The sequence below is a fragment of the Mytilus californianus genome, unplaced genomic scaffold (assembly GCF_021869535.1).
Source record: "Mytilus californianus isolate M0D057914Y unplaced genomic scaffold, xbMytCali1.0.p SCAF_3, whole genome shotgun sequence".
Taxonomy (NCBI): Eukaryota; Metazoa; Mollusca; class Bivalvia; order Mytilida; family Mytilidae; genus Mytilus; species Mytilus californianus.
In genome coordinates, this window is record NW_026262679.1 from 101,542,250 (window position 1) to 101,567,320 (window position 25,071).

The window sequence follows — 25,071 nt, forward strand, 5'->3', positions numbered from 1 at the left end:
AAATCTGGCAAAAATTGTACATGTGAGAGCGCTAACAAGACAGGGTGGAGGGACAGATGGATTGATGGTATTTCTATGTCCCCCGTAACACGTTGTGCAGGGACAATAAATGGGGTGTTGAGGAGGCATATTTTTAAAGACTATCCTAAAAAAGAAATCAAAGTGTACATATTTTGAGTAAACTGTTCTCAATGTCTTAAAGTGCCTTCGATCTCCAGAATACTATTTTTTTCATTTATTTGGAATAGCCAAAATGGTGATTTTTTGGACTAAAATAAATAAGGTAAAGCATGAACATGATGAAAAAATATACTTACAATAAACCATTTAAGATCTATGTTTCTGGTGTATGTTGTCATGGTCTTTTTGACAGGATCCACAACAGATTCTTCAATTATGGCAGTCACATACCACTTTGGTCCATCTCTACCCCATTTTGGAACATTGTACTTCTTGGTCAATAGCCTTTTTGTAAATAATTTCTTTCCAACTAAGACTCTAGACACAACATCTTCAGTTAAAACATGCTTACTGCAATGGAAAGTTTAATTTGATATGCTCAGTCTGACAGAAAGAGTAATATATATACATGATACACATGTAAGTCCACACATGGTGATTCATTTAACTACACGTATTCCTCTTGTTGGTATCAAGTGATTCACTGAAATAGGGTGATTACTAGTGATACCACTGTAATTTTAGACCCTGTAAGATATTAGACTAAAAATAATATTTCTGTTTATTGCCTGCAGTTATAATAAAATAATGCTGTTGAGCGAAAAAATAAATACTTGTTATAAACAAAAGAACTTGCTTTCTCTCGTCTCTGATAGTTTGAGCAGGCACAATGAAAAGATAGCAATTTCTAATTTCTTATCTTTTTTTCACTCAATTTTGGCTATTTTGTTTCAAATTTAACCATGTTGACGGAAAAATCGCTAAAATAGAATTTATAGTCTATCATGTCTATTCTCAAGACACAATCAAATTTTGCGTTATAAATTTTTTGCAAGGGCATAAAATGTTTGAGAGTTGACGATCAATCATCATGATCATAGGGTCCTTAAGAAGAAAGGAAACCGATACATATTTCTTTGGTCTTGTCTTTGGTATAAACACAAGTATTTCAGATTGAATCACCAACAAACAATCACCAGCATTAGCTGTCACAAATCAGCACCAACAACATTTTTTGATTGAATCACATTTTGTTTCTACATGTACATGTACTAATATTCAATAATATTTAATGCATGTAAACAAAGGAGCAAGTTCGGTAAGACCAAGAATATAAAGTCCATTTATATTTATTGATAAAAAAAATTTAGATCAATAGACATGTAAGAAAGCGTTATAGATATATTTTGATCAAGCTCTTCTTTTACATTTAGGCCTAAGAAACATTGAGTGCAAGGTTCAACGAACTAAATATTCAAGTCTAACCTTACTAATGTCAAAAGATGTTTTTTGTTGACATATGACACATTTTTTTTTTATTGAATTTCAAGGAAAATAAAATGTCTATGTCAGTATGGTTGTCATTATACATTTAAATAGCAGATCCATCAATAATTGGTTTAAGGACTTTTTTGTGCTGATTACCTTCTTTAAAACAATTAAAACAAAATTAATTATGGTGTTGATGCAAACACAATCACCTTCAAAAAAGCCTATATGCAATATTTTAATTTCAGTTATTACTCATTAAAACTATTTACTGTAAATTCAGAAATTATTGCAAAGTTTTTATAAATTTATGCGGAAAATAATAAAATACTAATAAAGTTGAATTTATAATTTCAGTAGTAATTTCCTTCCCATTTTTTTGTGTAATGGCATTAAATAGATCTCACATATTTACCAGTTATCAGCTATTTGCAAAAATAAATGCACACATAATTTATTTCTGAATTTACAGTATTTAGAGTAGAATATATCCTTACAATCATTCAAACTAATCATGCTACAAAGTATACACACAAATCAACATACCTTTTAGGGTTAGGATATCTTTGCCAAAGGCCAACTGCAATTTGGTCCCAGTTGAAGTTATATGGAAGTAAAGTATTGAAGAACTTCATAGCTGCCAAACAGTAAAGTATCTACATGTACATCAGTCTTTAATGGAATGCATCCTAAAAAGAAGGAATAAAGGATCTTTGTAAAATAAAAACAATTAACGAATCTACATTGTAAAATACCCAAGTCATATGTCAACAATTGAAGAACATGTAAACAGTATATAAACATGATAAATGTAACTTAGATGTGGTACATGTATGAGACAATGAGACAACTATCTATCAACCAGAGAGGAAGGGATGTGGATGTAAGCAAGTATAGATCACTGTATGGCCTTCAACAATGAGCTAAACTCAATCTGTATACAAAAGTAGCCTTTCCCAAGTCAGGAACCTCTTGCCTTTATTAGTCTTGTATGTTTTTTTTAATTTTAGTACATTTATATGTTTCGGAGTTTAGGCCAGACTTAAAAATATTTCTGTTTGCCCAAACCCTACCCACCAGTCTCAGGTGTGGGTAGGTAGGTAGGGAAATTCTTTTTTTTTTTTTTTATACTTTTAGAGAAAAATAGGGGAAAAAATTATTATTATTAAGGTAAACAACTTTTAAAATGAAAGACTATTACAGAGTTTTGTATAAATTGTCAGACACATATATACCAGGATCTACATGTATATGTGCTATAAAGATCTTTTCTATCAACAGTTTTTTTTCAGCATTCCACCTCAATGTAAATACAGACAAACATTTTAAATGAGTTTATACTCAGTACTATGAGAGAAAAATATTTCCCTGAAATAAGAAAAGAGATCACTGATAAAATCACTCCAACAAAATGGAACTGCACCTTCACGCACAAAACCGTGATAGTGCAATTGTTATAGACTGTTCAAAATTTAAGGAGCTGTTTGATAACTGTAAAAATTCCAGGAAAATATTGAAAACAAAACCAGAAATATGTTATTCCAAATGCATATAGAAAGATTGAAAATTATGGACAACAAATAGCAAGACATATATTGCATATACGTATATATATACATATATCTCAAAATGAAGGAAATGACAAACAAATGAAAATAGTGATTATCATAAGTGACATATACATGTATATACCGACACAGAGTCTGTCATATAACAATTGTAAGAAATGTAAAGAAGCTCTCGACAAATATTTTAAGCTATGAAAATGAAATTAAATAATTATTCAAAAGGTCCCTGTAAATATGCCATGCATGATACTTTTATTGTTTTATATTTATATGTGCTGTACATATGTTGGAAAAAACGTTTTTGTTTTATTCTTTAAAATTTCAAAGTTAAGGAAAAACTCCATATATATTTGGAGGTTCTCCTAATTAAAGGAGGCTCATACTAAGAAGAAGTTTATTTGAAATCAAAATACAAAATTCAAATAGGAAACACTTGAACAAAACACTGTTGACAGAACTTCTGTCAGAATAATATCATTTTAATGCCGAATCAAATTCCTGAACAACTTGGATTGGTTCCTAAAAATCTGGCTCAAATGAGTGTCTCGATCGGTCAGAGACAGTCACACAAATTTCATCAGTTTTCCGTAGCATGAAATCGTCATCACACATTTTATCAAACACCTCTTTCCATGTGTTTGCGTTTTCAAAACGATAGAATTTGTTGGAAACTACGGGTTTTGATTTTAATCCAACCTTTATTTGTACTAGGGGTGCTACAAACAGTTTCGTATAAAAAACTAGGGGTTATTCCCCGACTAAAAATAACCATGGAGGGAAATCCCTTTTTATTCATATAATTGGTGAAAAAGTATCATGTTTTTTGTATTTGATTGTAAAAATTAGTTAATTAGCTTTCAATTTAAACAGGTTGAATGATTAAAATAATTTTAAAAATTAGATTAAATATACATGTTTTGAGGGGAGACAACACTGTAAACATCCTGTTTTTTTGGCAGTAAAAATTGAAAACTTATTTGCAGCCACTGTAGCTCTTTTCGAAGCAGGAAACCGTACCCTGAAACAAGATTTTTATTAAAGGCCAGGTAAAAACCTATGAATTTCATACAGTTTTGATTATGGGAAATGTGCCTGTATCATGTTTACATGGGTATGCACATGACCTGATTTCAGGTTTTTTATGTTCAGATTAGGTAACTTTTTCCCCATTTTCTCTGGATAGAACTTTTTTACTATATTAAAAGTACACTATATTTTTATTTCAATATAAACTAGAGAAAATTCTGATTCCAGTGATATCTAGTTTTATACAAGTATCTTTATTAACCATTCCACCACTAAGGGTCACTTAGGCATGGTCCCTTAAAATATGACGTCATAGAAAATAACTGTTGATTGCACCCTTAAAGGGTCAAACATATAATATAGTGAGGTTTTAGCATAGAAATGTGTTAGTGAATGGAGTAAAACAATTCTGAAAAATATCATATGGCATGCATACATTAATTCAAAAGCATCAGTTTGGTATATTTAATGCAAATATTACAGATTTGTACATAGCAACCAGATATAAGAAAACCAGACTGTGTGCAAATTTTGAAGTTTTTTCATCTTTTTGCGACGTCATAATATTTTCATTCATTCTCTCATATATTTGGAACCAAAAGTTGCACATGAAAAGTGTAGATTTTATCTACTTTGACCTTTACTACTGATCAGTGTAACATACATTTTTATTTATTATATTATATATTTGGTACTTTTTATAGTCAAATAGCTACAAGTGCCGTTCCTAAGAAATACACTATTTCAATATTTTTCTCAACTCAGCTACACCTTAGTTCATATAATACTAGGGACAAAATATGTTTAAAGTAACTTTATTTATGTTTATTTCATAGTTTTTATTCTATTTATTCAAAAGAAACCCAATTTTATGATTTTTTTTCTTTGTATAACTGGTGAAAATGTGATACAGGAAATGTTTGGAATATGCCAGTTTAACTTTTTGCCACTGGCCAATATGCCAATACTATGCGACATAAAAAATGAGCTGTAGTTTCATTATCGATGGTCGCAATCCTTAAAGTAAGACATCATTTTAATCGATATGATGTACAGATTCAGAAAAGTAGAGAATTTTTTATATATCGCATACAAAGTTTTGCTTAAGGGTGCTATAAACAGTTTCGTTTAAAAAACTAGGGGTTATTCCCCCGACTAAAAATAACCATTGAGGGAAATCCCTTTTTATTCATATAATTGGTGAAAAGGTATCATGTTTTTTGTATTTGATTGTAAAAATTAGTTTATTAGCTTTCAATTTAAACAGGTTGAATGAATTTTAAAAATTAGATTAAATATACATGTTTTGAGGGGAGACAACACTATAAACATCCTGTTTTTTTGGCAGTGAAAATTGAAAACTTATTTGCAGCCACTGTAGCTCTTTTCGAAGCAGGAAACCGTACCCTGAAACAAGATTTTTATTAAAGGCCAGGTAAAAACCTATGAATTTCATACAGTTTTGATTATGGGAAATGTGCCTGTATCATGTTTACATGGGTATGCACATGACCTGATTTCAGGTTTTTTATGTTCAGATTAGGTAACTTTTTCCCCATTTTCTCTGGATAGAACTTTTTTACTATATTAAAAGTACACTATATATTTTTACTTCAATATAAACTAGAGAAAATTCTGATTCCAGTGATATCTAGTTTTATACAAGTATCTTTATTAACCATTCCACCACTAAGGGTCACTTAGGTATGGTCCCTTAAAATATGACGTCATAGAAAAAAACTGTTGATTGCACCCTAGACGGTGACATGTTGTTTTCATCCGTGTCGATTGGAGGCTTAAATACATAACACAAATTGTCCTGCGATAAAGCGCTGTTAGATCGGATCAGGTTATTCTATGCAACAAATTCAAGACGGATATGGACATGACGGATACGACAAAACTCCGCAAAAAAAAAAAACATCGTGAATTTTGAATAAAAAAAGATTTTGACTATGGTGCTTTTTTATGGGTTTGTCGGTTTAGGGCAAACCAACCTATTCTTTTTTATGGCCTTAGTGAGACGTCCATTTTCACTGAACTAGTACACATTTTTGTCTCGGGGCCAGCTGCGGGATTTTCTAGCTGTGTTGAAGACCTATTGGTGGCCATTGGCTGTTTTCTGCTCTTTGGTTGGGTTGTTGTCTCTTTGACACATTCCCCATTTCCATTCTCAATTTTAAGCTATAATAGGACCGAGGACAACAAAATGTGAAACACTTCAAACAGAAAAGAAATACAGCACATACATGATGTAAGTGATTTTTTGTATTTCCTGGATTGAATTTTCCAAAAGACCTTGAAAATATGTTTCTCATGCATGGTTTTAAAATAAAAATATGTGATAGACAGAGTAATTAGCTGTGTCTTAAAACATACAAATGATCTCCACATGTCATTGGAATTGTTGGGTTGTTGTCTCATACATCTGATTGATTATGTTTACGTACGAATATCATATTTTTTTAAGATCCAACTCTATGACCCTCAATATTTGTCATCATTGTTTATTGGTGTTTTTTTCTCTTGTTTATTTCGCCATGTTCACTTCAAAATATTAAATTTTTCAAAAAACATTTATAAGCAACTTGATCTCACTTTAAAGTGGAACAGCCTAATTCCCAAATGAAACATTTTTTTATATACATGTAGAAATGAGATATGGTATGATTGCCAATTAGACAACTCTCCACCAGAGACCAAATGACGTAGAAGTTAACAACTATAGGTCACTGCGCATGCATGGCCTTCAACAATGAGCAAAACACATACTGCATATATAGTAATCTATAAAAGGACCTGAAATGATAAATGTAAAACAATTCAAACAAGAAAACTAATGCCCTGATTTATGAACAAAACAATGAAGAAAAAACAAATATGATATATACAGCCTCATACGACAACCACTGAATTACCGTACCTACTCGCTTATTAGTCGGAAAATTGGGAGTAAAATTCATAATCCAGAGAGGGGGACCGACTAATAAACGAGATCTAGCTACCAGAGGAAAAATCCAAGCTTGAGAAAAGTGGTCAGGAGTGAATTTCCTGGTCAAAACTACGTTTTTGATTGCCAAACCTACATAAATCAATAAATAAAAAGTTTTTGTTGAAAATAAATGACTACAATACTGTCTTTGTGTTTTATTTGTTCTTTGGTAAACATTTTCTGCAAATTCGTGTTGAAATTCTACTGTTTCCGGTTTGTGTATTGATTTTCATGGTCACATGGTTTTCCTATAAACCCAAAAGAAGAGCCAAGAACCAAAAATGAAAAGGAGATAACAATGTACCAAATATGTGAAAGGATGTTTTCAGCGGTGTTATTGTGTCATTATTGTGATATCATGATATCAATTCAATGCTTATAAATCATATAATAATCAAAAAATAATTTTAAGATTCATTCCCAAAATCAAAATATTATTTATTAAAGTGTCTCAGGTAAACAAAAATTACAAAATTGATTGACAAGCCAATATAATCCATTGATAACCCCAATTAAGAGACAAAGAGTTGTATTTACTAAAGGTGTGAAAACTATCAGTGATAGGTAAACAGATGACACTAATGAGTTGGAGTTAGTTATTTTAATATATTGATAAGCTTCACTTAATTTTTTTAATCCTTTAATCATCACAATATAATAAGAATTATGAAGTGTACATGCTCATTTAACACCGAGTTATGTATGCTGTGAAAAATATTTTCATCAAGTGTTGATTGACTTTAAATTTTTCATGTTCATATTGGTTTATATTCGCCTTTCTCAAACAATAGGTTGTTAGTCATACCCTACAAAATCATTGATGCATTACGTAAACAACTAACATTTGAACAGTGAACAAAACAAGAGAAATGAATACATCTTTATTATTAACAGCAATATAAATTATCATGATGAGCATCAACTAAATTCAAACCAAACATTAATGCAGAAATGAATATTATTCCTGGATTTGCATTGGTTCTACCGGCGTTCAGTTACTGTCAGCTGAAAAAAAAATGCCCAAATTTTGTCCGACTTATACGAGGGTCAAGACTAAATCCTTAGAATTTGGAGCTGAAAAGGGCCCCCGACTTATAGTAGGATCGACTATTAGGCGAGTTTATACGGTACATGCTCCTGACTTGGGACAGAATCAAATAGAATGTGGCGGGGTTAAACATGTTCATAACCATGATTTAACATTCATTCATATCAATCTTTAACCTGTCACAAAGTAGTTCCATCAATTAGCATGATAAGTAAGCAAACATTTGATATTTTACACCTGTTTTGTGTAAAAAATGAAACCAATGTACAATGTACATGTACAAAATGTATTTATCACAAACGATCTTTTTCCTGGGATTGTTAGATGCAAAATGACCAGGTTCTTCGAGTGGTTGGCATACCATGTATTTGTTTCAAAACATCATTAGTATTTCCTAAAGGATGTTTTGGGAGGGTGTGGCACCCTGCACATTTTCTTCACGCCTTGCCCTTTTCTGTAAAAAATTCATATACATGTACATGAACCACAATTTGCAAAATTGCCTGGCGGGAAGTTTTAAGATAAAATCTGGTTCAAAACACTGCAATTTTTTAGTAATTTCTACAACCCTGGATCTCGCCAGATTCAAAATGGGTGAACGAAATAGGTGGAGACATATAACAAAAGGAATAATTAGACAACAGTGTCAAGGAAAAGAATATTCAAACATTAGGTACATTTTTTGTACGTTATATCATACAAAAATATCTAACAAAACAAACTATATTCATTGTACATTGACAAACTACGCACGGTCTATAAACAATGATTTTTTGGAAAATAATTGTGACCTGAACCTGAGTCACAATTCCAAATGTTTTAACATAGAAATAAATTATCCAAAGTTCTATGGTCCTCAATTTGACAGGCACAATTGTCAAAAAATATCATGAGGACCATAAGAGCTACGGTTCCACAGCTTTCAGAACCGTAGCTTAAACCCTGCAAGTGTAAATACGTGCACGGTAGAACAACAAATTAAATGGTAAACCATGTAGAGTGCCCTGTGTTTTTTTTTATCAATATTATAAATTATTTGATAAAAAAAAAACACAGGTTAAAGCATGTCTCGTGTAAACATCGTTGACCAGACAAGGGAATTTAACATTCTTAAACAAACTGTTCACAATACGTACAATGAGTTTTTAAGATGATACAAGGATAACATGCACTACTTTATTCCTGGTTATGTGTCAAATTCAATAATCATTTCTTCCAAAATATTTCTTGGGATCACGTTTTTGTCAATCACCAAAAGGCTTGTACAGGTAGAAGAATACCCCTTTATGAAACGCTTAGAAGATGACGATTTTATTGAATGTGGATCAACTCGGCCCGGAGAAAACTCGGACCGATTCAAATCGGACCGACTAAGACAACTCAGACCGTCTATAAATGAAGACAACACGGACCTTCAATAAGTCAACTCGGACCGTCTATAAAGTAAACTCGGATCGTCTATAAAGACAACTTGGACAAAGTACTATATGTTCATATTTTGTTATAGTTGGCATTATAGACGATCCGAGTAGACTTTAAAATAATAAATAAGGAATTCAAAAAATAAATAAATCAAATTAAATCTAGACTTTTTTGCTTCAATTAACTGAGTGTTATAATAAATTGATAAAGATAAGTAAAAATTTGAATTCACATTATACGATATTTTTTTATCATGTTTTGCAAATTCAGCAACATCCAAATGATGTTTATATTTAATAATTTATAATAATTTATATAGTTCAAATCCTCTATTAATACTAACATGACTAAGTATAAGGGGGATAAGGGGGCCTTGAAAAATTTTAGGAATATATAGAAAGGGGATATCCAAATTTTAAATGGGGGCGGGGTGGTATCTATTTTTTTTTATTACAATATAGATTTGAGCTATCCTGTATTTCAAACAGTCATGCAAAAATTATAGCCAATTTATTTAAATCAGTATCTGACTGACTTATTATTTATACGGAGTATAATTATATCTCCATATCTCCAAGTTGATACGATATTCCAGAGCTTGTATTTCCTATCATCATTTCCTTGATATAGGGTTGCTGCTCACAAGGAAGCTTTTAAACCAAGAATTCCAAGTGGTGCAGTTAAAATCATTCCTTCGTAAATTTCACTGACGCCATCACGAGTTGGTTGACCGTTATGGAATATCCGTTTCACAGATGATAGCGGACATATGTTCCAATTTTCGTTAAACTACAATCAGACGTCCCCTTTTCCCTTAATGTGACCTACCGAATTAGACTTATTACCGGGTTTGTACTGACATGAGCAACACGTACGGGTGCCACATGTGGAGCAGGATCTGCTTAGCCTTCCGGAGCACCTGAGATCACCCCCAGTTTTTGGTGGGGTTCGTGTTGCTGAGTCTTCAGTTTTCTATGTTGTGGTTTGTGTACTGTTGTTTGTTTGTTTGCATGTTTGTCTGTTGGTCTTTTTCTTTTTTAGCCGTGGCTTTGTCATTTTATTTTTGGTATCTTTCGCCTCTCTTTTATTCATCAGGAGCGTCTAACACTTGATTCAGATATATCATTTCTATATCTCTTGTTTCGTCATTTTTGGCTTAGTCAAAATTCATTTCAATGTTTGTTTCATGTAAGTCAATGCATTCCACTTTTTGTTTTTTTGGACATGAAGGGGTTGTTGATGGTTGGATATCTTAGTTTTTGCAGGCTTTCATGAAGCTTTTCTGATTATATTCTTTTTCGTGTAAACTAATTTAACTAATAGCTGTTTCCTGACATGATTAATCTTAAATCTCATGATTGAGCATATATTTTAATGGTAAAAGATGATATTTAGGAGTCAAGTGTGGCATTTTTAATATGTCTTAACGTGAATAATTTTCCTGTATGACATGGAGTTATGGAGTCAGGCAACCCATACCCAACGCTTCCGCTTACAATAACAAAAATATGATTGTTTGTTAGGAACGACATCATTTTTTTTTCGCCTCGCTCAGTTATTTAGATAAAAATCTTAAGTTAAAACATGTTCTTCCAGTAAGTATTTATCTGATACAGAAGTCAATCAACTAACTTCTTTAATACAGTATAGTAACATTGTGTTGAAATTGAATGAAAGTGTGGTAAATGTCAATGAGACAATAACATGCATATTTAAATAAAGTTCCCTGTAGTCACAAACCTCTTCCCCACTTGAAGCTTTATTTTCGCTGCTGATGCACTATTTCATTAAATAATAATAATATAAATATAAATTGTATGCATATATTTATTGTTGAAAAGAATAAAAGTATTGAAACCTGTTAGGGGAGGGGGTTGAAATTTCATGTCTTTGGAAGGGGGGTCTTGAATTTATTTTCCTTCTTCAAGGTAGGGACTTGAAAAAAATAAGAGAAATATAGATGTTTCTTACCACCTAAATGGAAGAAAATCACCAGTCCCTTAGGTCTAACCATGTCTCTGTTCTAAACATATTTAGGTTGGCAATGTGTTAAGGATTGTGTTTAGGATCGTGTTTAACTCAGAATTTAGTGTTTTATTCTTAAAATCTTTAGTTCTAATACACATTTCAAAGTGTTTACATATTCAAGATATTAATGTGCTTACTCTAGAAATGAGTCATTTGTTTAGATATTAAACACAATCCCAAACACGTGAAGAACTAAACATGTAATACAAGTGTTTATATTCTAATCACGATTTTTACAGTGTACCCGCCAAATTACAAAAAGTCAAAAAGAAACAGTTAACAATACACGGACTCGTTATGATATATCAGCATTTCATGTGTATGGTATTTTAGACTAGAAGCCATGTAATTAACCATTGAGATGACCCCCGAAAAATGCCTTATGACCTGATAAAAACATAAATATAAATAGTTAGAAAATGACGTGCAATCTTGTATATATAATGACGACTTTTCTGGTCTCACTGTTTATTTCATGTCATAGATTAAAAAACTGAGTATTGCATCGTTTTACATGCTTAAAATGATTTTTTTGTGGGCCGAATCAATAACAAGAAAATAGATTTTGCTGGTGGTTCATATTGTTTCCTTCTTCAATGTTGACATTCTTTTCTTTTCAATAACTGAACATATTGCGAATGTAATACCCAGCTCTTACGCTAGCATACCCCTTAACCTAACCGAATTCCTACCATAACTCTTCTCCTAAATGAAACCCTTACCCACAAGTATAGAGTCCTAAAACGAAGGCCATAATGATAAACAAAAACAACATAAACCCAAGAATAAAAAAGTTCAAATAATTTTGGGGATCAAGAGACACAGAGATCGTCCTCAATGACTTATTACGGATTAATTTTCAGACGTGTTTTTATCAATAATGCCTTTGATTTTCAAATTGTGTATTTTAAAAAGAATCTAAAATTGTATATTAAGATTATTTCAGGCTGAGGCATAGCCTCCATTCAGACAGTACGGCAACTCTCTTGATAATATTTTTGGAAAAATAAAAAAAAAGAAGATCGACAAATGGAAAGTAAGATAAAATGCGCAACTTAATTGTCATTCTGTAGTGAAGTGACGATGTTTTAGCTTTTAAATTTATTTTTCCTCCTTATTCAAAATTTATCGACAGACTGAAAGAATAAGTCAAATTTTGTTTCACGGAAAAGACCAACGTTGATACAATATGTATAAAAAACTACTCCTATTCAAAAAAAAAAGTTTTGTTATCCTAAAATTATGGAGATTTTCTATTTTTCAAGACAAGAAATATTGCTGAAGTACAGTTTGACATGACATCAGTGATGAAGCTTGACCCGCATTTCTTGTAAAGCTTGGGACCCAAGGCCTCATCACTAAAAAATACACCCTGCAATTTTTTTATGTTTGCAGCGTATAGTTTTTTCGACATAATATACAATTATTGCAGAACTTTCTTTAGTGACGAAGTTTTCGCCATTAAACCTGCTACTATGAAAAGTAGTATTACGGTCCTTGATCCATGATGAGGCCGTGGGTCAATATATAGCTGCAAATCATTTGCTTTACAAGAAATAGGGGTCAAGCTATGTCACTGATGTAAGGTCAAACTGTTACTTCAGCAATATCTGATATTATAACCTTATTTTTTTATAGAATGATAGGAAATCAGAATTATGTTAATCAACATATACTTCAATGAAGGCTTTGTCCATCCTCTGTTGGAAACTTGGACAAAATAAGATAAGCCAAACAAAACAAAAAAATACAATATAAAAACTCAGTTAAAACAACTTTGTAATACTGCGTTTTTCTACAATCATTTTCTAATGAAAAACAAAGTTATCTGCAGCATTATGAAACTTAATCATTTTAATCATCAATGAAAAATAGAAATTCCTCAGAATCTATTTCAACCATACCTTGATTAACACTGCATTTCTTACATTCTCAATTACAATTTCTAATAGAACAAAAGTGATCTTCTTTGTAACTGAACCATTTCATTTCTCGCATTTACAGCTGGATGCTGTTAAATGCGAAAATCTTCTACTTGATTGTTAAGCGGTGACGTTGTAACGACACAAAGCGTTGTCAAGGTCTTCTTTTATTCATGCACAGTTCAGTTGCATCATAATACGCTATGTAACTTTATAGTTAATATAAGTATGGCTTAAGGTCAAGGTACAATAAATGGGCTATGCCACAGATTTTGATAATAAAAGAAGTTGAACATTTGTATAGAAAGCACATAAAATCGACGAAAAACGTTCTTAAATTTGTCTTAAAAACAGCAAATGTTCTTAAAATCATCAAATCTCCAATTTCAAATCCATTCTTTAAAAATTATATGTTGTTGATACATTAATTTCCATTTTAATGATTTATAAATAATCATATGGACTTAGTTTTCGGTGTATTAACCAACCTGTTACATTAAAGGTAGTTGCAAAAGTCAAAATTCAACGTTTTACGGCAGACAACGATATGGCGTTTCGCTTATTTCGACGTTTCGTGGTATTTTTCACATAGAACACCACAACTTGTGTTGTATACGGCAAAATCGAAGTCGGCGACGCTATCATTATTCTACGTAGGTAACGATCATTTATGTTGTCAAGAAGAAATCATCTAGCATATTTTATCACAGGCACTTGTCTCTGAACATTTTTCTCCTATATACCTTTATATAACACAAGGTACTTAACTCGCATTTTTGAAAAATGTCACCCGGTCGCGAAATTCCGTTATATTTAGATTTCTTTGTTGTCAACCCCACTAAAACTTGTTATGCCGTAAATCTAAATTGATTTATCTACACAATGGTGTATAACACGCCTACCTTTGTTGTCGGAATCATTCGTAGCAGGCCTCCCCAAGTATGTGAACCGTTATTATTTCGTCTACCAACAGCCGATTGGAAATATAAGACTCGCAGTAAATAAGAAAATATAGTGAAATCGTAACAGCTTCGAAATAAGTAACCTGTATTGATAATACCGAACCATTCACCTTTAACTGTACGCATATACACATACTATACATATTTGAATAGTCAAAACTTAACTAACACGCCAATAAAGAATCAAAACACAAGTTTTTCTCCTTTATTTTTTTTTTCTCGAGTTATTTGTTTTTAGGCATTGAGAAACCTTTGGCGACCCCTGATCCAGCCAATGAATGGTCATGTCCACGCTGTTATGGCTTTGATAATATCATGTCTTTGAAACATATTCCAAATGTCGCATAAGCACGTATATGTGATAGGACACATATATCGTTAATAAGCAACAGAAAACAACTACATAATTATATATATATAAACTCCGGCTGCGGGAGTTTCTCGCTGCATTGAAGACCCATTGGTGGCATTCGGCTGTTGTCTGCTCTATGGTCGGGTTGTTGTCTCTTTGACACATTCCCCATTTCCATTCTGAATTTTATGATGTAAAACAAAATTTATTTTTTGCTATGAATATATGGGGAGTTGGGGTCAAATCGACGTTGAAAAAAAATTCAAGGATTCGCTTTGCAATTATAGGAAGTATTTATCTGAAATCAGCAAACAACGCGTACAGAATCATGACATAATAATTTTGATATAGGTTTACTTCTTATTTAATTTTGGTTAAGATTGACACTTTTATTTAGCTTTGAACAATTACCCAAAAGTCGTAAAAATCTTGGAAATAACATTTTTGAGTCATTTTTGGGCATTTATAACTTAGTTCCATATTCAGAAACATATATACAACACTCACATGTTTTATCTGAAAATATTCTTTTTTGTCTTTGATTCCGTACTAAACGTACCAAAAGCTTGAAAACGTGTGATGTCAATAAAACTATGGAGGCCGAATGCGTCCAAATTCGTGTTTTTGTGTTTTCGCCTTTGTCTTTTCATATGCGAAAACGCGAAAGACAAAACACTAAAACGCGAAAGACAAAGCACTAAAACTTGAAAGACAAAACACGAAAACGCAAAAGAAAAACGCCAAATCAAATTCATTTTGCGATTTATGGCTTTCGCTTTCGCAATTTGGCATTTTCATATTTAGATTTTTTTGTCTAAATCGTAGCTAATGTCCCTGAAAACTAGGATTTCCAAAACTCACGCTAACTAATATTTCTTTTCTTTCTTTTTTATATATCAAGATATACATAAAACGAAATCTAAGAAAATGTGTCAAACCGCTTGGAACTGAAGATGGATGTATTTACATCTACATAGTGAGACTTCTATTATATTATTTCATTTATTGAAATCAACTGACCATATGCTCGGAAGTCGGTTTCAAAATTCTACTTTCACTTTCGCTTAACAGATTCCGGTATATCATATATATGATGAGGTAAGCACTTAATTTCACTGTTTTCTAAAATAAAGTAAGCTGGGGGTCAACAAAAGAAGTCTAAAGATAAAATAAAAAATGTAACACTGGGAATATGAATTGGTTAAGGACTAGAGTCTTCTGAGGTAAATGAGGACAGTTGACACAAGACATACTTGTCTGGGAGTGAACGCGAACAGAGACAAATACATTTTCACCAATCAAACGTATCAAAACGCTTAAAGGTCATATGTAGGTAGGTATTCACGGTATTGATGCTAGTTATCTGTTTTTTTTTCTTCAGTGTTATATTTACATGCACGTAACTGTAGAAGTACATGTAGTATATCATGTTTACATACATGTAACGTGTATTTACAAGTGTACATGACAAGTAGGTAATTATGTATGTGTATTTAAATCCATATATATATATATATATATATATCAATCCATTTTCATGCCTAATATGAATGAATGACTATTTTAATATTAAAGTGCAACCTGAATTATAACAAACAATTATATTCAAATATACAAGTGATTTTCAGCCAGCCAAATAGGCCTATGATGCATTGTCATGATCTATGATACACATTATTGAAAATAAAAATAAATAAATAAATAAATAGATATAGTTCAAATTTAGACGAAAATATAGAAAGGCACGATATCAATTGACCACAGATTGTCTGATAGTAAAACAGTTCAAAATATAGTTAGAAACAAGCTTGCTGTAATTACAAAATAAATGTTTTAATTTGATGTGCGATGGTAGCGTATTTAAATCTATTATAATTGTCTTGGATGTAATTGAATAGTGTTGTTCTCAATTGTTCGTAGTGTTTACAATACAACAAAATATTGAGACTTGCACATTTTACATAGGCGTTGGTCAAGTGGCACATTTCGAAATCTACACTTTTCAACCCCTAAAGGTAAAGTTCCGCTTCTCATCCGGGCTATCACAGATCTTTGTTAATTGTCTTGATAAACATTTTTCAAGTATGGCTCTACCTTGTAGTCAGTTTTAATGTTTTTGTAAGTGCGTAATTTAGGCATATCTTCTAACGCATTTAACCACTGCTGTTGATGCAGTTCAACGAGTAAATTTGTCCTTAACACAAGATCGATATGATATGCGTCGTTGATCGTCATTATGAGTTAAGGTTGGTATACACATCTAGTAGATTACATTTAGCAGAGGTGGATTTAGAGGGGGGTGCAGGGTGCCCGCCCCCCTTTTGTGGGAAAAATTTGTTTGATTATATAGGGAATCACTGAAGCATGACTGGAGCGGGGCCCCCTCTTAGGCAGTCAGTGGGCCCCCTCTTATGAAAATTTCTGGATCCTCCACTGTTTAGTCATTATTGTTTTTACATCATTACTCCATGTTCTTATATATCTGTTGGAAATGTTCAAATCCCACATAAAAGCTTTGCGACACAGCCTATAGTCAGGCATTTCACACAATTGACACCATAGTTTTATCATGTTACATTGAGTTGTCATGTGTATAGGAGTCCAGCCTGTATCTCCTGTGATAGCCGGGATAGGAGCTTGCCAACTCCTAAAAATCGAATGGCTCTGTACTGTAATCTTTCTAGCGGATTGTACTTCTTAAATCCCCATACAGCAGATGCGTATTCAAGTATCGGCTACACTGTACTGTCATATATTTTGGTGTAAGTATCATAGTCCATGTTTCCCATATTGTAGTATTTTGAAGTTAGTGATCCTAGAGCTCTGCTGCCTGCGGTAAGTAATTCATGCGTTGTAGTTGTAAAATCGGTATGTTCACAGATCATGACTAGACCAAGATAGCGATATTTCGAGGTAAGTTCCAATGATTTATCACCAACATAAAAATATGACCGCACTGGTTAACAGTAGTTTTCCGAATGTGCATAACTTTAGATTCGTCGTAATTAACTGTCATTACAGGGGCAGATCCAGCCATTTATAAAGGGGGGGGGGGGATTCCAACTATATGTCCCCATTCAAATACATTGATCATCAAAAAAAGGGTAGGTTCCAACCCCCGAACCCTCCTTCCCTGGAGCCACTGCATTAAATGATCATTAGTCCATTTGTACAAAGAGTCCAGTTGCGATTGTAATTCTTCAGCACTGTCAGACATAATTACTAAGTCGTCGGCATACAAGAGGCAGCTTACCATGTCGTCCCCTATGTTAACTCCTTTGTGTAAATTGTTGATTTCTGGGATCAGGCTGTTTATGAATAGCGCAAAAGGTGTGGGCGCTAAATTGTCCGTTTGGCGGACACCGGTGTCGACTAAAAACCAGTCAGTTAATGTGTTTTTTGATATTCGCACAACGCTTTGCAACTTAGAGTACATATTTCTAATAGTTCTGAAAAAAATTCCATGTATACCATTTGACAATAGTTTATTCCATAGAAGTGTGTGGTTTATCATATATCATATACTGTGTTCAACTCTAGATTCTACTGACGAGGAAAGGTAACACTAGGCCACCGAAAGCAGAATGTTTTAGTTCAGTCTAGGTGGCCGAGTAGTCTAGAGCGCCGGACACAGTGCAGGCGGTGTTGTCTCGATATCTCAATAGCAGGAGTTCAAATCCCGGCGAGGGAAGAACAAAAATTTGCTTTCGCAAATTCGCAGATTTAACATTGTTGTGCTGATATTTAATTAGAGTAACTATGAATATAATATGTGTTTTCTGCCGTGAATCACCTTCACTGGTGATCCAATGGATGGATCTGTCGTAGAGTTGTCACTTGTTTAGACGTATTTTTTATATATATAAGTACGTCTAAACAATATTGATTCAAATATCTGTTTGTTTAAAATTTTTAATCAATTGTATCAATAATTGTTTAAGAAAAGGTTTACGAATTGTTTGTCTAACGTAAATTAACATATAAAGTGACTAGAGTGTACAATGCGCTTGTTTCACTCACCTATCATCTTGCAAACAATGCAATGACAAGAATATTTGTGTTGAATGGAAACTGTGCGGGTCAAATTCTGACTTGCTGAACATTTAGCTGGGTCAAGTTTTGGGTTAAAGTAGTCATTGTCTAAGTGTTATAACTCCGATAAGGAGTTAATTGATGATTTTGGCCATCTTGAATTATTTCTAGAATAGCTTCGTCATATGATTTCTCAAACTGTTACCACCATATTTAAGATGATCATATTGTTATCCAATCCAGAAGCCTTGTTTTTGTCAGGCTCTTTGACACTCTTCTTTTTTCGTGATCTGTAATCTTTAGCTTAGAGTCATAAAATGTTTCTTCGAAATGTTTCTGAGCGACCTCAACTGTCTTGTTTTTCTTCTGTTTCTTATCACTAGTTGGTTCTGATCCTGTGTGTTGTTCGAAAATTGACCCGAAGTGCTCGGCTCATCGGTCTAAAATATCTACCCGAGTTGAACATTGCCTCCCATTCACAATTAGTTTTGATAAACAACTCCTTGACTTTTTATTTTTGTTAAAAAAATGACCAGAGACGTTTCTTTTTCGAATGAATTATATGTCTCTTGTATATGCTTTTGATATGCATTTCGTAATTCCCGACGGAAACGTCTCTTGACTAATTTGTCTCTCGAAATGTGATGTATTTACCCCTAGGTCTATTGTATCCATAATCATGATAATTGACGTCTTAAAGTCATTTGTTGATGCAACGCATTTACAGGTTGAGTCCAGTATGGTTTAAGATATTTAATAAAAGTTGTGTGTGGAAAAGTTTCTGTTTCTGCTCATGGTATTGTATCGACGACATATATGTACACTCTATACCACCATCAGAACATCCTTCATTCGGTTACTCCACGTCCAACAGATAGTGTGAAGATGCGAAAGAAAAGACTTCCAAACTGATCTTTGTTCCTCTGCTTTTCCGTGATACTTTATAACATGGTTTTAATATTGTTTACATTTTTGAATTGTTGAATATAATTGGTTGATGATCTGAAACATTGAATGAATAGTCGTCTATCACACGTGCTGAATCTACCGGATTGATAGTATCCTTACATATCAAAAACACAGTTTATTGGTGTAGATGGACCATTTTCATACAACTGAAATGTATATGCATTTCCTTCCCTAAACGACTGCAAATGTAGCGAAACAAGACTTTTAATTCGTACATATTTGACGATTGAAGATTTAACGATAAAAGTCACACCTCCCTCCATTCGAGTTTTGAATGCGTCAGGTTAGCCATCATCAACATTTTTTGAATTTACAGATAAATAAGTCGAATTAATACTGTTGAGTACATATATACAGTGTCTTTGCAGCAAATATTCATATAGGGCACACTTATCACCATCGTGGACTTTCAAGAACTCCACTAAATATGGGATGCCTGACATAACCCCTCGTCAATTTCATTACATCAATTTTCCTGAACATGTTCATCAAACCATCACATAAAATATAGTTGATTTATATGTTATTCGGGATCTTCACTGGGGATATGGGCTCATATTCCATGTCAGTGTTTTATACAGACACTGACAGGGAATATGAGCCCATATTCCTGTGAAGCACGACTAACAATTATATTATACTGGAGTGTCCTGATTTTAACATTATTTACCATTCTTATCGTCGTTTGTGTTCACAGGGGATATGGGCTCATATTCCCTGTCAAGGTGGTCAATCAAATTGCAAAATTAGCCGGGACATTTCACTCCAGTATAATATTACTAGATATGTTTTATTGTTAATTGCAATAGTTTTCGTTCTTAAAACGGATCCTCTTTTGTAGCTGACGACGGGATAACCAACGTTTCACGAAAATATCATCTGGTCAAAATTTAAATTATACACTCGGTCGCACATTTAGTTGAGCAGAGCTCCTATATAATCCTTAGAAAAACCGAATATAAGTGAACTTGATATTGTTGTCAGATAGGAAGTTCGCATGTCACTTTCTGTGCAGTCTTTCCTAATTCATCCTTCATACACACAATCGACTCGTTTGTCTGGTTCTCCTCTGAAATTGTTTTTAACGAAACCATGTTTAATTTGATCACTCGATATGACAACTTCAATGTTCTTCTGTGTTTGGCCTTTTTTCTGATTTTCTATAATCTGAATATAAACCTATTACAAACAAAATGAGATCAATATTATCATCTTCAATTATTTTTGGTGAATTTGAAAGGTTCTTTGCTTTCATCTTGTATTGACAGTGTATTATTATTATACGGTGCGTCACATATCATCATTACCTTCATGGACCTTGACTTTTTGCCTTAATTTTAATACCGATAATTGGTCAAATGTATTGGTTTAATATGCGTATCACGAATATTAATGCCTGCTAGCTTCACACTAGTCATTATTTCATTATTAAAATCTTTTTTTTTTTATTTAGACAAAAAATGTTCCGTATCCCTTTATCCACCTATCCTCTTTTATGAATACATATGTTTTTTCGACTGCAAACAATTTAATATTTCATGGTTATGGATATCTGCTGATCACCCTGCAGAAAAATGACACAAAGAATGGACTTAGGTACAGAAATATGGTCACCATGCCGAAGAGGGTGTTCGTGAGACTATGCCATATGTACGTATTCTATACACAAACACGCCCGCATAGAAGGGGAACGTTAAATCCGATACCTCTTGTAAGGACATCGACACGCTTTTTATATGTTAATGACTCATTGCAACTACTCTTCGACGGGTGGGGTACGTGGATTTGTTGAAGGGAAGTACCACTGTCCCTATCCAACATAACCTCATATTTCAGTGGTTGTCCAACGTTTCCGCCGTTCTATTTTGCAAAATCTGTTCACTGGAATTGTTGTTGATTAGTTGTTCTTCTGATTTCTGAATAAACATTAAGGGTTTGCTGGGTTATAGAAATGTGGTCATCGCGCGGCTTCTCCTATCAGACAATAACACCCATGCTTGAGAGGGACGCCCGTTTGGCTGTGTGGAATATATAAATACGTTTCAAAAACGTCCGATCGGCATGTTGACGTTTGTCCGATGCCTCGTGTAGGGAGTATGTCACGCTCTCTACAGTTGAAGAACAGTTGCAACAACTCTTTCAATGGTCTGCTGCGAAGCAAAATCTGTACTCCCTCCGAAACATTATATACTAGTACTTTATAGGGAATAAAAACTATTTTGGTTTCCTTCATTTCAAGTTTTATGAGTAATTCTTTTGTCTTGTGAGTTAGATGTTTTTTCTTGACGCATCCAGTGGCATGACCAATTTAAACTGTGGAAAATTCATACGTTAGCAAGAGTTACAGACAAAATATACAACTTCAGTTAATTTCGTTTTCCCGTCTAATGGTCTGACGATTTTGAATAATTACTAGCCTCTCACAAATACTGCCAAAACTCCAATTAAATTGGATGACGATACTTCATGAAGCCTTTTTACATTTGTTTTCGATAGTGATCTACCAACAGCTGTCGCTAACTTACTTCCTGAGGTAGCGTGCACATTTGGAACCCTCCTCAACAAATTATGTGCCGTACTTTTTCATTAGTCCTGTTAGGGGTGATATATTGGTAATTACTCTTTGCATGTTGCTTTTTAATAATTGTGATTTACTGTAATGGTCTTTGGCTAAAATAGGTCATAGGAGATGGTTTGTGCCCACATAAATCTGGTTAAACCCTACCACATTTTGTACCGATCATGTGTTGTTCGCTGTTGTTTGTTTTATGTCTTTTCGGTAGAGGCGGGGGTTAGTGGTTGGTATGGTTATATATTTCTTTTGATAATTTCTATTATTATTTTATGTTTTGCATGTGTTTCTGATGAAGGTAAATCCAGAAAAGCGCATTCGACGCATTAAATTAATAACGTTTTGGTTTCATTTTTTACAGCACTGGGTTGATACCTCTGCTGGTGGACTATCAGTCCCCGGGGGTATCATCATAATAAAGAAACTAAGGTTTCAACTCCCTGAGGCAAAGTTGACTATAGATAGATTTGGCTATTTTTTTAGGTCCTGTTTGGTTATATAGCTGTTCAACTGTCAGTTCTTGGCTTTCAAATATTCGGCTGTGAGCGTTCCTGATGAAGGTAAATCCAGAAAAGCGCTTCGGAAACATGAAATTAATAACGTGTTGGTTTTTTTTTATTACAGAACTAAGTCGATACTTCTGCTGGTGGACTATCAGTTCCCGAGGGTATCATTAGCCCAGTAGGCGGTACATCGAAACGAAATGATTTATAACAAACCTTTCTCAAATTGTCCGTTTATAAATTTGGAAATTATAAAGAAACGAAGGTTTCAATTCTCTCAGGCAAAGTTGGCCCTATTTGTTTAGGTCCTGTTGGTTATATAGCTTCAACTGTTTCGGTTCTTATACATACTTGGCTTTCAAATATTCGGCTGTGAGCGTCCCTGATGAAGGTAAATCAAGAAAAGCGCTTCGGACGTATGCAAAAATCAGATGTTGCTTTCAATTTTTGTAAATAGTAGTTAGTAATTACACTATCCTTTTTCTTCAGGTGAAATGGCGGAGGAAAATAACTTTTCACTAGATACTGGAAAATGTGTTAAGGAGTTGTCAGATTCTGAAAACAACAGTGTTTTGGAAAAGAAATCATACGATAAATCACTTACAAAAAGCAACATTTCGCAAAGCGATAATAGAAATTCTGAAAGTAAACATGTAGTTACCATATCAGAAAGACATCATTACAATTTAAATGTTGAAGACACAAAACAAAGTAAGACAGAGGAAAAAGAAAAAGAAATAGATTTTGTCATCAAATCGTTGAAAGAAGATTCCTGTGCTAAATGTAGCATTGATTCTTCCGAGTTATTACAAAGCGATGAGACACAGAGGAAAGCTACAGAAGATGAGTTTGAAAGTGAAACTGTTGTATTTGAGAATGATTATAATAATTTTGGTATTAATCAAACAATAATAAAAGAAAAAAATGAAAACAGACAAGATGGCACAGAGGAATGCGTTAAAAATAACGAATGTACTGTAAGTAGTGATTTCTCTTTAGAAGAAACATCAAATAGAAATGATCAGATGAAAACCATATCAGATGAACATCATGGACCTTCTGAAAGCATCATTATCACAACAGTGCATTCAAAGCAAAGCATGAACAACCCATCTTCTATTGACACGAACAACGGCTCACAAATTTGCGAAAACAAGTGTTCTTCAACAAATTTCGCTGACAAGACATCAAGACCATTAAAATATGATGGTTGCCAACATCTGAATGCGACCGAGGCTTCACAAATAAAACCGCCTGAGACAACATTTTCAATATTCGAGTTTAAAGCAAAGTCGGAACAATTGACACCCCGGAAGAAGTATAGAAGAAAGTGTACATCAGAAGCACATGTTAATCCACAGCGATGGCATATTGTACATTCTACTGATGGTTTGATTTATTGCAGCCCACATAATGAAATTGTTAAGTACTGGTGCAACACGTGTGGAATTTCAAAATGCGAAAAGTGTGTAAACGTTGTATATAGCAGGACTTGCATTAGTCATGTTGTGACGACAATTGAAGAACATGTTATCAAAACAAAGGTAGGTAAATTACATTGCATTGTTATCATAAACAAAAGTCGGTTAATTACTTGAGTCTTTTTTCTTTTTCTTTCTCTGAAATGTCAGAGACCAAGTATCAACCTGAACATCGAGATAACAATGTATTTATGTAAGATTTAATATAATAAAATCCTTTATACAACAAACTAACAATTTTGCAATAAATACTATAATATATATAATTAGTCAATTCTACCTAGATGATTTAATTATGCATTAAATGAAATGGTGCATCGGATGCATCGACTGTACAAATCACCAAATATCATACCTTTACTTATTTAAGGTACAATATAGCTGATTTGTATTCGACCAAGACCTAAATTTAAAATAGAAATTGAATTGGTCACCTTCCATACTTACTTATATTTTTAAACACGTTAGTAACCTTATAAATTCACTTTTTAGCTGCTTAGTTGTCTTAAAGAGTATCTGTCACATTGGAAATTATATTACATATAGTGTACACAACCACATTTAATCCACGTTTTCGTGAACTACAAACAGCTAAATTTTGTATGAGAAAAAACTAACCTCCAGAATATATGTTTGACAAACGAAATACTGTACTTGTTTGCGATACATAAACATTGTAAATAGCAGCAAAGTTTTGCAAAGTACAAGATGTTTGTAAAAGTATCAACAGACCAATTTCACGTGA

General features: G+C 33.2%; 2 protein-coding genes across 5 annotated transcripts in view; one reads left to right on the top strand and one right to left on the bottom strand.

Moving 5' to 3' along the window:
• LOC127735581 (PRELI domain-containing protein 1, mitochondrial-like) overlaps window positions 1–13,554 on the bottom strand; it is a 35,711-nt gene extending 22,157 nt beyond the window's left edge. Inside the window, exons 1-3 of one of the 2 annotated variants that reach the window (XM_052245826.1) lie at window positions 13,438–13,554; window positions 1,996–2,138; window positions 318–531 (exon numbers count right to left, since the gene is read on the bottom strand). In XM_052245826.1, coding sequence (XP_052101786.1) covers window positions 318–531; window positions 1,996–2,084 — 303 coding nt within the window. In that variant the 5' untranslated portion in view covers window positions 2,085–2,138; window positions 13,438–13,554. Of the gene's footprint in view, window positions 1–317; window positions 532–1,995; window positions 2,139–9,219; window positions 9,353–13,437 lie in introns of those variants that run through there. The other variant, XM_052245825.1, reaches the window with a different exon arrangement.
• Window positions 13,555–15,807: 2,253 nt separating this feature from the next.
• The window catches only part of LOC127735565 (uncharacterized), a 38,323-nt gene continuing 29,059 nt past the window's right edge, over window positions 15,808–25,071 (top strand). The window contains exons 1-2 of one of the 3 annotated variants that reach the window (XM_052245802.1): window positions 15,808–15,867; window positions 23,335–24,389. In XM_052245802.1, coding sequence (XP_052101762.1) covers window positions 23,340–24,389 — 1,050 coding nt within the window. In that variant the 5' untranslated portion in view covers window positions 15,808–15,867; window positions 23,335–23,339. Of the gene's footprint in view, window positions 15,868–15,888; window positions 16,103–23,334; window positions 24,390–25,071 lie in introns of those variants that run through there. The other 2 variants (XR_007998452.1, XM_052245801.1) reach the window with 2 other exon arrangements.